Source organism: Bos indicus x Bos taurus, chromosome 25, assembly GCF_003369695.1.
Source record: "Bos indicus x Bos taurus breed Angus x Brahman F1 hybrid chromosome 25, Bos_hybrid_MaternalHap_v2.0, whole genome shotgun sequence".
Classification (NCBI taxonomy): Eukaryota; Metazoa; Chordata; class Mammalia; order Artiodactyla; family Bovidae; genus Bos; species Bos indicus x Bos taurus.
This window is the reverse complement of record NC_040100.1, coordinates 15,308,782-15,325,530: the sequence shown is the minus strand read 5'-3', so window position 1 is coordinate 15,325,530 and position 16,749 is coordinate 15,308,782. Positions and strand designations below refer to the sequence as shown.

Sequence of the window (16,749 nt, the reverse complement as noted above, 5' to 3'; positions counted from 1 at the left end):
AACCCAGGGATCAAACCCATGTCTCCCGCATTGCAGGTGGATTCTTTACCAGCTGAGCCACCAGGGAAGCCCTGGATTCCCTAGAAGCACATCTTACAAAGATTTGTATCCAAGCGATTTGTTGAGAAAGTGCTTCCAGAAGGGAGTAGGGGAGGCAGGAAAGGGAAGGGCAGGAGGCCAGGCAAGAGAGGTAAGCGGCACAGTCATTGATGGACTCCTCTGCTGGATGATCATTTGTTTATTGTCCATATTTGATTGGGCAGGTACTTAAAACTCCCAGACTGAGAACTTCCATTTTCAGCTCTTTGAAAGCAAAACAGTTCCATTAACTTGAGAGACTTTTCACCAAACAAGCCTCTGGTGCTGGCTTCTGAAAGCACATCAAAGGTAATATGAGCACAAGGAAGCAACAAAAAATGATTCTGTGGGATCTGTGTGAATCATCAACATAATTCTAGGGGTGGGTGGAGAGGGAACAAGTACTACAGTGTTAATTTTAAATTTTTTTCTTGCCTGACTTATTTCTTCCGTTTCATATGCTGCCAGAAGGGCATTTACCACTTCCTCCAAACTTCTTTATTTCCCCAAAGCCAAGTTACCAGCTCTTCCCACTGCCATCGCTCACAGATACTTAGATGTTTCCTGATCTGTAACCTCATCCTTAGGCCTTGGGCATTCCACTCCTCTTAGAATTGTTTCAAAGCCCAATAGCCAAATTACAAGTCAGGTATGACTCAGAGTGGCCAAAGGGAATGTTTATTGAGCACCTACCCTGTCTGGCATTGTGCAACATGCACTTGTTTTATATACGTAAGAGATAAATATATGGTTCAATCTTTATGGTTATATGGTTTATACAGTGTAACATTTAACGACATTCTGGGAATGGACACTCACAGTGTAGGGTCAGAACCCAGAATTCCTCACTTATTAAGCCCAAGACGCTGCCCATTATGTCCAGGGCCTTTGGCTATTTTCTGTTTAGGGAACTTGGTCATTTCTTTACAAACGCTTGATTCTGTGCGAGTGATTTATTGGACCTGCTTCCCTAATCCGATCTCCTTTTCCCATCCTGAACAAGGAACGCAGTTTCTTCAGTCTTTAAAAACGGGAGACCAGTATTTGGCTGGTGGAAGTGCATGGGATGGGTGTTAACCTCAGGCTCATCGCCCTAAAGCCAGGCATCCAGGGAGGCTGCTCTGGCTCCGCCGTGGTAAACTGGGGGCAGCGCCGCCCGATAACTGGCACATCTTGGCTTCCTCAGGCACCGGAAGTCTTAAAAAGATAGAGCTGAGACATCACATCAGGAAAGCCTTTCTCCTCTCTTTTAACTCTAGGGTGCAGCCATAATTCCAAACAGAAAACTCCAGGGTAACCGGCACAGTCAACGTCAATCTGGCCTGGCGCCGCGGAGACAGTCACACTAGCCAACGAGCTCCTGCCACGTCACAGACCCCGCCCTCTAGCTTGCCGCAGACTCCACCGTGCTTCATTGACCCGGATCTAAAGGCGCTACGTGGCGCTATATTCTGTCGTCACTTCCACTACAACGATGGCGGCACAGGGAGCAGCTGCGGCGGTTGCGGCGGCGACTTCAGGGGTCGCGGGGGAGGGCGAGCCCGGACCCGGGGAGAATGCGGCGGTCGAGGGGACCGCTCCGTCCCCAGGCCGCATCTCTCCGCCGACCCCGGCGCGCGGCGAGCCTGAAGTCACCGTGGAGATCGGAGAAACATACCTATGCCGGCGGCCCGATAGCACCTGGCGTGAGGGCGGGGCCCAAGGCCAGGGGGCGGGGCCTAAGGGCGGGGCGGGGCCTGAGAGGGGTAGAACACGGTCTTTTGGACTTGCCCCGGCGCCGCCTACAATCCCCACAGCCTGGGCTTTAGCCAGTCTTCCTTCTGTGTTTTAGAGCCCCCATTCCACTTCCTTGCCCAGTCTTAGGCTTCATTCCCTTTTTTTGTTAACCTGCTTCCTCACTGGTCTCCCTTGTGTCTGTGACTTCCCCTTCTTATCCATCCCCTACAGCCGCCAGCGGAGAAGACCTCCCGGAACACAAAAACGAGCTTCCCCTCCCTTCTATTTTTTTGCGTCATTTCCAGAATAACCCCCAAATACCTTAGAATGGCCTTCGTCTTTGTCACCTCTCTGTTTTTTAGCACCCCTAGCAAAGGCCATTGACGGACCAGACCACGCTCTTAAGACCATATGCCTTTTACTGCTGGCTAGCCCCACTCATCCTTTTAGCATCATATCCCCTGTGATGTCACTCTTGACTCCCTTCAGGCAGAGTGAGTCGTTCCCTTCTGTATATTTCTGCAACATTTTCTTCATACCTGAGCTACGGTATATGTACCATTGTGTTGTCATTGTCTGTCTTCTATCAAAGTGTGAACTTCTGGAGGGCAGGACCGCTCATGATTCATCAGTGTATCTTCTGTACCCAGCAGCAGCCCAGCTCAGGGCCAGACTTGCAGTGGTTGCCTTACTCATTTGTTGAATGGTCCGCCATTTGGTGCTGTACTGAAAGCTTATTACCATTTGAGGGGGGCGCTGTTATCCTTATTTACACATGAAAGCGCTGAGGCTCAGAAAGCCAAAATAACTTGTTCAGTTAAATATAGCTAGGAAGTGGGGCTGTTTGAGTCCACAACTAGCTCTCATGACTTCTGAACAAGTGAATGACTGAGTATAGTAATACAGACCTTGAATTTGGAGCCAGACTTGAATTCGGTTAAATGTGCTTATTACTTTTCAAATAGTGAGCATACCTACTTTTCAAATAGGTAAGCCTCAGTTTCCTTGTCTCTAGTATAAGAATAAGAGCCCCAATCTGGCCCACCTCAAGACAGTGATTGAAGGGAGTGGCAGAGGTGAGCAGATGAGGTTAGCTTCGGAATCTGGCAACCTGCTCCTCTGTCACTCATTCCAGCCCCGTTTTCTTTCTCAGTGATCCTAGCCTTTTCCCTTCACAGATTCTGCTGAAGTGATCCAGTCTCGAGTGAACGATCAAGAAGGCCGAGAGGAATTCTATGTACACTACGTGGGCTGTGAGTAATCAGGTCCGGGTGCGGGGTTGGGGGAGAACGCTAAAGGGCAGCACCTTCATGACCCATCCTCACAGTTAACCGGCGATTGGATGAATGGGTCGACAAGAACCGGCTGGCGCTGACCAAAACAGTGAAAGATGCTGTGCAGAAGAACTCAGAGAAGTACCTGAGTGAGCTGGCCGAGCAGCCGGAGCGCAAGATCACTCGAAACCAAAAACGCAAGCATGATGAGATCAACCACGTGCAGAAGGTCCGGATCCCTTCCCTTCCCCAGTGCCCTCCCCTTCCCTGGGTCCCTCCCCTTCCCTGGGTCCCTCCCCTTCCCTGGGTCCCTCCCCTTCCCCCGGGCCCCAGGAGGCTCAGCATCCTCTCTGACTAACCTGGGTCCTGGTGCCACACCCACAGCAGCTCCCATTGCTTAAGCTCCTGCAGTATATGGGGGACTATCTACCTCTTCCCAGGTATTCTTCACAGACGAGAAAACTGAGGCTCAGAGAGGGTGAGAGCTTGGCTGTAGTCTTGTAGCAAGGAACTGACACAGCTGGGACTGGAACTCAGGCCTCTTGCAGCTTTTATGCCCCTCTTGGCTGTGCCACATTGACAAACAGACCTGCAAGTTCCGAGGGAAGGAAGAGAATAAGTGATTTAGGGGTACTTGCAGTTGCCAACCCTTGTGCTGAGTGCTGTGCCTGGATAAGCTCATCATGTCCTCTGTAACAACTTAATGCCACAGAGCTAATTAATTCTTTTTGAGGAAAGCAGGAAGCAGACTCAGAGAGGTTAAGTAACTTGCCTAAGGTCACACAGCTAGTATATAAAAGGGTGGGCTGAAATTAGAGTAATAATGGCACATTTATTGGCTTGTGAGCCACAGTATTAGGCAAAGTATTCTAGAACATGATCTCATTGAAATTTCACAGCAACTCTGTGAGGTAAACTTTATATCCCCAGTTTATAAGGGAGGTGCAGGTAGTTTTAGGAACCCAGTCAGGAATTAGATTTGCCAATTGGATTGTTCTACTTTGGGGCACAAGCCCTTAGCCCTGACTTGGAAATATCCTAAAAACTCCTGCCATTTATTTCCAAAGCTTGGATTTGGGGACTTCCCTAGTGGTCCAGTGGTTAAGACTCTGTCCTTCCAATGCAGGGGGTGTGAGTTCAATCCCTGGTTGGGGAACTAAGATCTCTCATGCCTCTGGGCTAAAAAAAATAGAAGCAAAATTTGGGTTCTTTTCTTGAAGCCAGCCTGCCCCTGGAGGGTTTCTTTTCTCCCATTTTGAGCCTCAGTTTCTTGATTTGTGAAATGGAGTGTGCGGATGAGAAGAGGCTTTATGAAGCTCTTAAGGAACCCAAATTTTTGGTATTTTCACCCAGCAATTGCATCCTGAGCACTCATTGTGGGTTTTGCAGCAATGGTTTGCAGACTGTGGGGCACAGCTATTAGTAGATAGCAAGATGAGTTCAGTGGGTTGTGGTCATTTAAATTTAAAAAATGGAATAACTAAGATAAAGTACAAACTATCAGTATATTGTCCTTTAATAAAGGTAAGTTGAGAAGTTCTTATTTCACATATAAATATACATGGGTGTATACACAGACTGCCAACTGGTTAACAGTGCTGTCATTTAAAAAAAAAAAAAAATTATTTTTAAATGCTTTGAATGAGAAAGATCTCTCACCGGGGATTCCTGGTGGTCCAGTGGTTAGGACTCGGTGTCTTCACTGCTGTGGCCCAGATTCAGCCCCTGGTCGGGGAACTAAGATTCCGCAAGCCATGTGGCGACAAGAAAACCCGAAAGATGTCTCTAAAGCACCATCTAAGGCAGCACTGTCCTACTGAACATCCTGTGATGGAAATGGAAATGTGCTATATCTGTGTTGTCTGATACAGTAGCCACTACCCACTTATGGCTATTGAGTACTTGAAATGTACTGAGAATTGAATTTTATTTTGAATGTAATGAACTTAAATCTAAGTAGCTGCTTGTGGCTAGAGGCTACTTTATCCCACATCACAGTCTAAGGTTTGCTCAGCTCCCCAGCCAGGTTGCCTTGGTAAATTAAGCCTCAAAGAAGTCTTTCTAAGCTGGCAGTCAGCATGGTGGATGACCGTGGACCAGTGGTGGTCAAAGAGTGAATAACCAGCAGATTACTCAAAGAATGAATAATCAGCAAGGTAACCAAAGAATGAATAATCAGTGAGTTAACGATCAGCAAGGTTCTCCAGGGCCTCATTAATGTTTAATTCTAAATAAATTACAGCATTTATTGAAAAGTAGTGTTTTTGTAGTTCTTTAACCCGTTTGCAGAAGAGGACTGATTTGTGAATTGGGAGATGTGTTTTAAAGAGGCACATGAGGAGGAAAAGCTCCCTTGCCTCATCTTTGCAGGGGTTTAGCTTTGGTGTTGGACAGACCGGAGGCCCATGCCCCACTCTGCTTGGTCCCGGTTCTGTGAGCCCACTTCTCCATGCCTCAGTTTCTTCTGTGCGGTGTGGATAGTGAGCACTCCCATCTCAGGCTCATGCTGAGTAATGTCTATGATGTGAGCACTTGGTACTTGGGACAAATGGCAGCTGGCTAGTCCCCAAGGGCGAATGACCTCATTTCTCCCTGTTTACTTCTCTGTAAAGCAGAAGTAAGAATATTGTGTCTCCACATTGCCAAAGGGTTAAATGAGGCCATCCGGCCAAGTGCTTGGTAGAAAGGGCTCTGGGTAAGACACTGGCCCCTGTCTCCCTTCTGAACCACAAGGCAAGGCTGCCGTCTTCTCTGGTGTAGGTCCCAGGCTTTCCTGGGTCACTTGTCAGGCTGGCCTTGGTTCCCTTTGCAGCCTCTGGCCTAGAACCTGGGCAGGCTATGATTGCCACGTGAGTTATATCCCTGCCTTCCAAAGACTTGGAAAATAGGGAAACCAAGATGGGGGAGACGGTGGGTACTGTTGTTGAGCAAGGCATTCCTGACCTGGGAAGGAATGTATTCTGGCTCAGAAGAATGCAGTCAGGCCTCCTGGATAGGGTTGGGAAGGGTGCTGGGCCTTCAGAGACAGAAAGAGCACAGTAAAAACAATGACACGTGATCACTCGCCACGCTCTGCCCCGTCAGGCACTCGCCTGGCTCATGCTCGGTACCAGGCTGAGTACGTGTTTTCTGGCAGCTGTAGAAGAGGGAACGACATGGAGGCTGGGAGGAACTGCATGCGCAAAGGCGTGAAGACCAGAAACAGGACTGTCAACAGCAGAGCAGGGTTGAGCTGAGACAGAGGGCTGGGAATCCCCAGGCCTTGTCAGCAGCTGTCCAGACCTGACATGGTGGCAGTGGCTATTCGGGGTGGGGCAGAAGGAACCAATTCCAGAGATGACAAAGAGGTAGCACTGACAGGACGTGGCCATTATTCGAATGCCAGGCTGAGCGAGGAGGAGGAGCCTTGTGAGCAGGCTCATTATTGGTCTGGGGCAATTGGCCCAAGGGTGATGCTTCCCAGTGAGTTGAGGAACCCAGGAGGATGAACAGGTTTGCAGGAGGAAAGGCCAAATTCCTTTCCGGACACCTGGGGCCCGCTGTGCCTGTGGGAGGGGCCTTTGGAGCCGTCCCATGTGCAGGAAGGAGGTCCAGGCACACTGGGGTGTCCCTACCAGTTCCTGATACGAGCGCAGAAGACCAGACCTGTTATTTCCTCTGTCTCCCAACAACTATGGCAGAACTGGATTGATCCGATTGGAAACACCAAAGCTCTTAGCAACCTAAGGAGTCAAGCCAGACCTTTTGATCCTAGCCCTGTTCATTAGGCAAACAGTCCAGATTTGAGCATCAGGGGGCTCTGGGATGGGTGGGTGGGTGGGTGGGCAGATGGGAGAGGGACTTGGACCAGCCAGCTCCGAAACCAGGTAAAATAAGCTTGCTCGATCTCCAGTTATTGTAGTTTAAGGGATGGGGTCTGGAAAACGGAAGAGGTGGCCTGACCCCTTCTATTCCTCTCCATCCACTGCTCTTTCTCACTCAGACCTATGCAGAGATGGATCCCACAACAGCAGCCTTGGAGAAGGAACATGAGGCGGTAAGTACGGGGAGGGATCCTAAGCGGAGCTACCCCTTCCCTGTTGCTCCTCTTGCCCCGACCAAGCCCACCTTCCCTCCACTCCCACCTCGCCCACAGATTACCAAGGTGAAGTACGTGGACAAGATCCACATTGGGAACTACGAAATCGACGCCTGGTACTTCTCCCCATTCCCTGAAGACTATGGGAAACAGCCCAAGCTCTGGCTCTGCGAGTACTGTCTCAAGTATATGAAATACGAGAAGAGCTACCGCTTCCACTTGGTGAGGCTGGGCTGGGTCTGGTGCACGCAGCGGGTGGTTGTTGAGGCTAGGGCTGCCTGAAAGAGTGGCCAGGGGAAGGAGAGACAGGCCCACAGCTGTAGATCCAAGGAAAAGCTGGCCCGGGTGGAGAGACCTGGCTTCCAGGCCTGACTCTGCCTTGGCTGGAGCCTCCCCAGATCTCAGGTTCCTCTTCTGTGGAATGGGGGCTTTCTGGGGTCCCTGGCCCTCACCACATATTTAGCAAGGCCAGTCCAGTGCCAGGTTCCTCTGTGCAAAAGAGGAAGTCAGCACAGCCCCGAGCCATGGGACCACGACTCCTGGACTGTTGGAATGCTTGGCCACACACAGGAGCCACCTGGCTGGCGTGGTGGTGTTTCCCACAGGGTGGATTTTTAGGCAGATGTGTATGGTTTGGGAAACAACCTTGTCCTGGCTGCTGGCCCTCCAGAGCCAGGCTGAGCTGGACTTGTAATTAGCCTGCTGTGTGATGTTCATGCCAGTTACCTGGCCTGTTACTGTGCCTCAGTTTCTCCATCTGTAAAAGGATTCATCTCCTTAGATGGTTGGGTGAGTTACTTGATACAGGTGAAGGGTGGATCCCCAGGGTCTCCAACTGGGGAAGTGGAGAGAAGCGGAGGCCTGCTGTCAGCCACACGGGGTGGGGGATGGGGTGCCCAGCGGGGAACCTCGGGACCCCACATCTGTGCCTCCCCTCTCTCACCCCCCACCCAGGGCCAGTGCCAGTGGCGGCAACCCCCAGGAAAGGAGATCTACCGCAAGAGCAACATCTCTGTGTATGAAGTGGATGGCAAAGACCACAAGGTGAGCCCTTGGGTAGAGTTACCATGGAAATGGGGGACGCGCTAGGCACTTCCTGATGATCCTCACCATCGGTAAAGGGCAGAGGCCAGCCTTAGCATGAGAAGCGGCCTGCGGGCTTGTGCTTAGCCTGGCACCCAGCGTGTGTTCTGTGCAAAGTAAGCTGCCTATGGTGCTTACTTACCCTCAGCTTCTGGGTTTCCCTTCTGTCCCTGAGGGATTTGGCTTCTGAGGGGGTAGCTGGGGGTGGCTTAGGCTCAGGTGCTTCTGGAACCCAGAGTGTAGATTGTCTGGCCTCAGGGTATCGTTCAAACCTGCATTTTCTTTCTGCCTGAAGAAATGGTGTTTGTTTTTCCTGGGTGGGAACTGCTCTGTGTGCGGTTTCCTGCCCGAGAGCTCTGTGGCTCTGACGCCAAGTTCCTTGTTCCTGAAGGACTTCAGTGGGGCGGTGTCTGGTCCCTGGGGCGTGCTTTGCTTTCGTGGACAGCTTGGCCTTTGCCTGCTCAGTCTAGGAGGGTCTCGCCGAGGGTCCCCGGTTCCCGTGCAAGGGCAGCGGAGTGTAAGATGCAGGGGGCTGGCTTCTGAGTGGTTCCGGGCTTCAAATCGCCCTGTCACTTCCTTGCTGACCTTGGACAAGTTGCTTAAGGTCTTCTGTTCCTGTTTTCTGCTCTTTAAGACAGGAGTCATGCTAATATTTACCTACGAGACTTGTTAATGGAATAAATGAAACAGCAAAGTCAAGTACTTAGCCCAGTTCTTGGAATTGAGCAGGAACTTAGTAAACACGAGCTTTTGCCAGCCTTGTGATGAATAGCTTGCTAAATAGCCTCACGTGAGCCCCCTGTTCTGCCTTCCTGAACATCAGTGGGGTGGGGGTTGGGGTTGGGGTTGGAGGGGCAGAAAGAGACAGAGCAGAGACGTGGGTGTTCTTTCAGCTCCACCCTGTACAGCTTTGAGGCCTCAGGCAGTCCCTCACCCTTACAGATCCTCAGTTTCCTCCTAAGCAAAATGGGTCAATGGTGCGGGGCTCACACAGCTGTCGGGTCAGGTGAGAGTGGTGGTAAAAGGTGTCCTTGATGTCTGCCATGCAGCCAACCTCAAGGTCCCACTGGCCCTCCTGACATTGGTCTCTGGCCTGGCACATCCGATGGGGTAGATAGTTTGGGCTGTGGAGTCAGGCTCAAGGGTTGTTCATTTGCAGACATTTACCAACCCCCCAGGTTCACCCTTCGCCATGTGCTAGGTCTGAGGGCACGGCTATGAGCAGACAGAACTCACACACCAGCTTGAGTCCTGCCCTGGCGCTCAGCAGGTGGGGGACCTTGGACGAGCCACTGTCTCCTCTGAGCCTGTTTCCTGAGCTGAAAGAGAAGAGTCTGTGTCTCTAAAGATCAAACTCCTCTTGAGTGCTCAGCAGCAGTAGCCGTGATTAGCCCGGCTCTGCTGTGACCTCCTTGAGTGTTTGTACCTATCTAATTTTCCATTTCCCTGTCCATTAGAAATTGACTCTAAGACTCCTTGCAATGCTAAACACGGCCGTTCTGGTGAGGCTCCCACTTCTCACCGGGCTAGCACTGGCTACTCTCTGGAGCCTGGCACTTGGAACAGGCAGAGTGATAGTACCTGCCCAGACCTTGATGGAGCTAGGTGGAGGCGTTCTGCCTGCCGCTGAGCCTGCTTCCACCCACCCCCACCCCTCAGATTTACTGTCAGAACCTATGTCTGCTGGCCAAGCTCTTCCTGGACCATAAGACGCTATACTTTGATGTGGAGCCGTTCGTCTTTTACATCTTGACGGAGGTGGACAGGCAGGGGGCCCACATCGTCGGCTACTTCTCAAAGGTGCTGGGAAGCCCAGGTTGAGGGAGATGGGGGGCGGGGGGTGGATGAACCCGAGTAGGGGCTGAGTCTCCCCAGAGACCCTGACCACCCACCCCTGCAGGAGAAGGAGTCCCCAGATGGGAACAACGTGGCCTGTATCCTGACGCTGCCCCCCTACCAGCGCCGTGGCTACGGGAAGTTCCTCATTGCTTTCAGTGAGTGGTTCCTGCAGGAAGGGCGACAGTGATGAGGGGTGCCAGGGTAGGGTGGGTCCTCAGTTTCCTCGTTTCCACCACCTCCAGGCTATGAGCTCTCGAAGCTGGAGAGCACAGTCGGCTCCCCAGAGAAGCCACTGTCTGACCTGGGCAAGCTCAGCTACCGCAGCTACTGGTCCTGGGTCCTGCTGGAGATCTTGCGAGACTTCCGGGGCACCCTGTCCATCAAGGACCTTAGGTAAGTCCTCCCATAGGGAAGGACTCTCCTCTGACTGCCAGTGATCCCCTCTCCTTGGCCCCTCCCAGCCAAATCCCTCAAGTAGACCTCTCTCCAGCATCTACTCTAATCTGTTTGTGTAGCCAGATGACGAGCATCACTCAGAATGACATCATCAGCACCCTCCAGTCCCTCAACATGGTCAAGTACTGGAAGGGCCAGCACGTGATCTGTGTCACACCCAAGCTGGTGGAGGAACACCTCAAAAGCGCTCAGTATAAGAAACCACCCATCACAGGTGGGTAAAGGGGCTGCCCTAGGGGGGTGTGTGTGTGTGTGTGAGTGAGTGGTGGGGTATGGGTGTAAGGACCTCCAGGAGCCAAGGCCTCCTTTTTGCTGTCACCTGATCCCAAACCAGTCTGACCAGCTCCCAGGACCAAGCCTGAGGCAGGCCACTCATTCCTGGACTTCCCTCTCCACCCCTACCCCCACCCCAGGAATCAGTCTGCCCTTGTTCCCATCTGCAGGTGAAACCTGGCCTGGGCCCAGGGCAGAGCAGCTGGGGTGACCGGCCCAGTCAGGGGAGGGGGTGGGGGCCGTCCTGCCTCTCATCTGTCTTTTCTCCCTGCAGTGGACTCCGTCTGCCTCAAGTGGGCACCCCCCAAGCACAAGCAAGTCAAACTCTCCAAGAAGTGAGTGGCCTGCGCCTCTGCTCCTGGACCCATGCCTCCTTGCCCCCAGCCTGTAAATATGTACAGACGTGTGTCATCACTTTTTTTAATAAAGTAAGTGCTGCCAGTGTCCCAGAGCTGATGGGCTTCATTCATTTCATGTCACACACATACACATAGCCAGTTGTGCTCAGAACATTTTACTCCTTCTGACCCCCCACCCCAGATGCATGTTGGAGCCCAGTTCCGGTGGGGGCTCAGTCCTCCGGAGTCCAGGAGTCAGGGCTCAAGGGGGGCATGGCAGCCAATGAGGCAAGACTTGGGCCTTTTTTATCCTTGAAAACCTGCTGTCCAGAGGCAGCCCCAGGCTTCCCTGGTGGCTCAGATGGTAAAGAATCCACCTGCAATGCAGGAGATCAGGGTTGATTCCTGGGTCAGGAAGATCCCCTGGAGAAGGGAAATGGCCACTCACTCCCGTGTTCTTGCCTGGGGAATCCCATGGACAGAGGAACCTGACGGGCTACAGTCCATGGGGCTGCAAAGAGTCGGACATGACTAAGTGACTTACACACTTCAGAGGCAGCCCTGGCCCAGAAGACAGGAAGAAGGTGAAGTGACGGGGCTCATCAGACAGAGCAGGTGAGGTGCTGAGCCAGTCCTTCTTCAGTAGCCATCAGCTGGCCAGTCTTCTAGAAATGGATAGGGAGCCAGGGCCCATTTTCATAGCAGAGGGTCCTTGGGGGCTCCATAGGAGCCCAGCAGATAGGCTTGTGGACAGCAGATGGAAGTGACCAGAGGTTCTAGCCAGTACCACAGGCAATAAACTCCTGGAGTGGAGGTTACCGTCCCAAAGAACAATCCAGAAGAGTGAGCTCAGAGTTCAGGATGGTGCCTTGAACTCCCACAGGGTCCTGGGAGGAGGCAGTGACTCAAGTCAGGCCCTGGGCCCAGAGTGTCCCGGGTGGGGCCTAACACGGGAACAGCATCCGTCCTCGGGTGTGATGTGGAGGTCTCAGAAGCAAAGCAGCTCCCAGGAGTGAGTAGCTCAGTCCTCGTGCAGTGGGCGGAGGAGGCCCAGGGTCAGGCCAAGTGGCAGCAGAAGGATGGGTCCCACCAAGCCCTGTGCTGGGGCAGAGTTGAAACCCTTGTAGTGGCTGCAGAGGTGGCCATCGGGCTGGGACTCCTCCATTTGGGGCACCACCTTAGGCTGGAGCTCCGCCACTTTGTAGTGAATCCAGGAGGCATAAACAGAGGTCAGGGTATAAACACCGGGCCTGTTAGGGGCCCCACAGGCATCACCCCAGCTTACGATGCCTGCCAGGTACCAGCGGCCTGCCACTGGGCAGGAAAGTGGGCCCCCAGAGTCACCCTGAGAAGAAAATCACACAACAGCTGTCAGGACAGGACCCCAGGCCTCCAACCATCCAGGCCAAGCCCTCTCAAGCCCTCATCTCCCAAGACACACCCGTCTCCCCCACTCACCCAGACCCCCTGCATTTACCTGGCAGGCGTCCTTGCTCCCGTTCACGTAGCCAGCACACAGCATATCCTGGTCGATTACGTGGGGCTCCCCGGGCTTGGCATTGATATTGTACAGGCAGTTACAGGTCTCACGACTGATCAGTGGTACCTCAAGTTGCTGCAGTGGCCGGGGGTGCTGGAGGCTCACTGTGGGGGGCGAAAGATGCTTACCCAGGGTCTTCTAGCCTGAGTCAGCTCCCCTCTGCGTCTCTAGACGTCAGCCCTGTCCCTCACCTGAGGGGGCCACGTGGCCCCAGCCAGTGACAACGCACTGGAGGCCGTTGGGGAAGGAGGCGTTGGCTGCGGGGAGGCAGATGGGCCGGATGTAGCGGGAGAAGGTGACGGAGCTGCTGAGCTGGAGGAGCGCAATGTCCCCCATGGAGCCCTCGTGGGAATATTTCTCGTGGGAAATGACCTGGGCCACCCCGCGGACCTGGGTGTCAGTGCTGAAGTAATCCAGCTGGTGGGCGCCCAGCTTGACCTCGTATTCTTCTATCTTGTTGTCACTGCAGGCAGAGGGGTGAAGGCAGAGCAGCTGACCTTTTGGGTCCCACTGTGCATCCTAGTTTTATCCTGTGACGTGTGACCTCTGGCCTTCACTCCTAACAGATCCTTAACAGGCTTTATTGATACCCCCTAGATCCAACCCAAGAACCCCGAGTCTCTGACCTACATTGATCCTTGAATCTTGACCCCCGCCCCACTTCCCCATCCTGCCCCCCACCCCATGGGTACCTTGGGAAGCAGTGAGCAGCCGATAGCACCCACTGATCGGACACGAGAGAGCCGCCACACACGTGGGTGCCGTGGTGGTTGATGCTGACCTGCCAGGGCCACTGGCCGAGAGCTGCAGTGGTACCACCTGTGATGCGTCCTTGAGGGACCATACCACAAGAGTCTGCTGGGAGAGGAATGGGAGAGGGTCAGGACCTCTGGAGCCAGCAGACCACTTCCTCACCCGACACAGCCCAAAAGTCTGGTTTGGAGCTTCAGGGGTGAGTTCACAGAAGCCCGCCAGGCTTTGTCCCCATCCCCCAGCTCACCAGTCACCTGCTGTCCTGGCTCATTAAAGGTCTCACCCAGCTTCTGTCCTCTCAGGCCTTCCTGCCTTCCATCTGATCTACTCCTTACATATCTGGCCAGTTCACACCACTGCTTAAATCCTTCCCTGGCTCCACTCTGCCCTTAAGAGAGATTCCGGACCTCCCGTGGCGCTGCCGTCCACTCCGCCACCCATCTGGACACTCACTGTCACGTCAGGCCACACACTAGACCTCTGGACCTTTGCTTACTCAGATCACTCCACCTAAGGTAGTCTTCCTCATCCCCACTTCTATTTGAAATGTGAAATGGTGATACTTTGGCACCCTGATGGGAAAAGCTGACTCACTGGAAAAGACCCTGATGCTGGGAAAGACTGAAGGCAAAAGGAGAAGGGGGTAGCAGAGGATGAGATGGTTAGACATCAATGGACGTGAATTTGAGCAAATTCTGGGAGATAGTAGATAGAGGAGCCGGGAGTGCTGCAGTCCATGGGGTTGCAAAGAGTTGGCCAAAACTTAGCAACTGAATACAACAACTTCCATTTGCCTATAGTGGTGGTTCAAATACCAGCCCCTCTGAAGTCTGCCGTCACCCCGCTGGCTGAGATAGGTGATGCCTTAGAGCTCCCAGGGTCTATGCTTCCTGGACAGGGCTGTTCGCATTCTCACCATCTACTTCAACCAACCAACTTGGGCATTCCCTAGGGGCAGAGACGAGGGCAGACTCACACGTCCTCACTGCTGGGCACACAAATGGAGTCGTGGATGTGTTGAACAAATGAGCAGAACAGCCTGGATCCCAGGGTGTGAGCATCTCATTTCATTTCCAGGACAGCCCCACCCCTGTGAAGGCCACTGTTTGGAGCAGGACCCAAATGCCCTTCACAAAGTCACCTTCTCAGGTGCAGGGAAAACCACCCAGCCAGGCTCCTCCCCATCTCCTCGTAAAAAGGACAATAGCTACCATTTAGGGACCAAGAGTTCAAGCAATGCCAGGCCCTGAAGGGGCTTTCACTTCCTTCATCTTCCTGACTCCTCAAGCAGCCCCAGGAGGTAGACAGATTGACTTCATTTTGTTCTGGCTTGCGCTGCATGGTCTGTGGGATCCTAGTTCCCCAACCAGGGATCAAACCGGGCCCTTGACGGTGAAACCACAGGGTCCTGACCACTGGACCACCAGGGAATTCCTTCATTTTAGAGGTGAGGGGACTGGCCGCGTGAGACATAGCGGTACATGGTGAAGCAGGGACTGCCAAGGAGACTAACCCTTGGTTTGTTCCCCTCAAAACAACCCACCTTTGGACTCAGACCTGAGTTCAAATCCCAGCGCAGCCACTTACTGGCTGTGTGCCGTTGGGCAAGTCACTTATCTGCCCGTCACTGTCTTAAAGATTGAGGCTATCATCCCCACCTCAAGTGCTACTAGGGACAACGGGAGTGGACGAAGCAGCTTTGCAGAGAGGGTCAGGTGCTCCAATGCTCCATGGAAATCTGAACCCCTGGCCCCACCCCTCACCTTCCCCTTCCCCATTCCTCCCGGGTGAGCCTCACCTTCAGCCGCAACGGCTCCTGGAGGGAGAGAGAAAGAGGGAGGGGTAAGCAGGGAAGCCTCTAGAATTCAGATCCCAGGCCCCCCACCCCCCAATCTGCTGCTTCTCCTGGAGGCTTCCCCACCCCTCACCTCAGCCCCAGGAGACCAAAGCTGAGGAGACAGGCCAAGAGCCAGTGAGGCTGAAGATGGGGTTCTTGAGCCCAGAATAAGGGACGTACCCCTGAAAAGGGTTATACCCTCGGCCCCAGTGCACTCCCCTCCTCCCCTTCCCACCCTCGCCTGTCCCATGCTCCCGGCCGCCCACGCCCACACTCACCTATCCCATTCCGGAATAATCCAAGCAAAAGCACAGTGGCCACAGCCTCCAGCCACCTGGGCCCCAGGCCCGACTTCCGGGCCATGGCCCAGAACCAGGTGCCCTGGGCACCCAGGGGAAGGGACCTCAAAGGCAGAGGTAGGGGGTCAAAGGCAAGCTCCAGGTGTCGGGATCGCAGAAGGTAGGAGAAGCAGGTGTCCAAGGCTAGCTTCAAAGGTAGGAAGTGAGCGCAAGGGAAATGCTGGGGTCTCTGCGGCCGGGCAGTGAGGACCAGTCTCCAGATCGCCCTGGGTACGCACCGACCTTCCTTCCGGAGTGGCAGCTCCAGGAAAGGGCACCTACCTGCCTGCCCCGCCCCTGGCCCCGCCCCCTCGCTCAGCTCCACCGGCCTCTCTCACCATCCTAGGCTGTGTGTGTGTGTGTGTGACCCCTAGGCTGTGTGTGTGGTGGGCAGGAAGGTGGGGAGGCTGTTGTTTAAGCAGCCCCAGGCAGGGCTGGAAACCTGGATGTCTGGATTCCTGACCCAACTGCTCTTGGGCCCAGGTCTTTCAGATCTCCCATACCTGTTATGCCCCTTCAGGGCCCGGCCTGGCCTCTGTTATCTTACTGCTCCCTCCTTCCCTCCTGTAGCCTGGTGTCTGAGCCCCGGGACACCCGGCTCTGCCCCGGGGCTAGGGCTCCTTCAGGCCCTACTGTGGAGCCTGCAACCTCATCTGCACGTGGTGAGGTGTGGTGACGTGTCCGGGGATGCTCATCATTCCATACATATTTATTGAGAGCCTAATATGTCCCAGGTACAGAAGACAAAGTGGGCACCATCCTGCCTTCCCTGAGCTCATGGTGAAGTTGAGGTGACAGGCCTGAATCACAGGATGACACAAGCAATTACAGAATAACTTCAGGCGAGGCTGGAGATGGAGAAAGAAGCACGAGGCGGGGGGTGGGGGGGTGGCGTGGGCGGGGGAGGGCAGCTCTGGAGGCCATTGACAGGAGGCTGGCATCTAGGCTGGCATCAAGAAGGGCTCCTCAAGAAGGTGCCTTTCAAACTGAGACCTCAAAGGGTTTTGAAAAGGTGTTAACAAGGCAAAGATGGGGAAGGGTGGTCCAGGTGAAGGGTCCTCTAGTGGAGGGTGCGGGGGCCCATGTGCCTGGTCTGGGGAGTCAGGTGTTTCCTCTGTGACTCTAGAAATTCGGGCAACTGGGAAT

At 53.8% G+C, this 16,749-nt stretch overlaps 2 protein-coding genes across 4 annotated transcripts; one reads left to right on the top strand and one right to left on the bottom strand.

Moving 5' to 3' along the window:
- The first annotated feature begins 11 nt into the window (after positions 1 to 11).
- KAT8 (lysine acetyltransferase 8) lies at positions 12 to 11,248 on the top strand. Its single transcript, XM_027528321.1, has 12 exons — positions 12 to 387; positions 1,338 to 1,763; positions 2,973 to 3,047; positions 3,122 to 3,297; positions 7,051 to 7,104; positions 7,204 to 7,368; positions 8,101 to 8,190; positions 9,889 to 10,029; positions 10,130 to 10,223; positions 10,311 to 10,461; positions 10,584 to 10,738; positions 11,072 to 11,248. The coding sequence occupies exons 2-12, from the start codon at positions 1,553 to 1,555 to the stop codon at positions 11,134 to 11,136; spliced, it is 1,377 nt and encodes a 458-aa protein (XP_027384122.1). The 5' UTR covers positions 12 to 387; positions 1,338 to 1,552; the 3' UTR covers positions 11,137 to 11,248.
- PRSS8 (serine protease 8) lies at positions 11,202 to 15,878 on the bottom strand. 3 transcript variants are annotated; one of them, XM_027528324.1, is made up of 6 exons: positions 15,544 to 15,878; positions 15,227 to 15,244; positions 13,368 to 13,533; positions 12,867 to 13,138; positions 12,613 to 12,779; positions 11,202 to 12,480 (listed from the first exon to the last, which is right to left on the bottom strand). In XM_027528324.1, the coding sequence occupies exons 1-6, from the start codon at positions 15,626 to 15,628 to the stop codon at positions 12,157 to 12,159; spliced, it is 1,032 nt and encodes a 343-aa protein (XP_027384125.1). In that variant the 5' UTR covers positions 15,629 to 15,878; the 3' UTR covers positions 11,202 to 12,156. The 3 variants fall into 3 exon arrangements, with proteins under 3 accessions (XP_027384125.1, XP_027384126.1, XP_027384127.1); XM_027528325.1 differs by having other exon boundaries at positions 13,368 to 13,530; XM_027528326.1 differs by lacking the exon at positions 15,227 to 15,244 and having other exon boundaries at positions 13,368 to 13,530.
- Between the last annotated feature and the right edge of the window lie 871 nt (positions 15,879 to 16,749).

Coding starts and splice junctions, on each gene's coding strand:
- PRSS8 (XM_027528324.1), bottom strand. CDS start 15,628: ATGGCCCGGAAGTCGGGCCTGGGGCCCAGGTGGCTGGAGGCTGTGGCC. Junction 12,780..12,866: donor GGGCCACGTGGCCCCCTCAG/GTGAGGGACAGG, acceptor CGCCCCCCACAG/TGAGCCTCCAGCACCCCCGG. Junction 12,481..12,612: donor GGAGCAAGGACGCCTGCCAG/GTAAATGCAGGG, acceptor TTTTCTTCTCAG/GGTGACTCTGGGGGCCCACT.
- KAT8 (XM_027528321.1), top strand. CDS start 1,553: ATGGCGGCACAGGGAGCAGCTGCGGCGGTTGCGGCGGCGACTTCAGGG. Junction 1,764..2,972: donor GCGGCCCGATAGCACCTGGC/GTGAGGGCGGGG, acceptor TTCCCTTCACAG/ATTCTGCTGAAGTGATCCAG. Junction 10,224..10,310: donor GAAGTTCCTCATTGCTTTCA/GTGAGTGGTTCC, acceptor CACCACCTCCAG/GCTATGAGCTCTCGAAGCTG.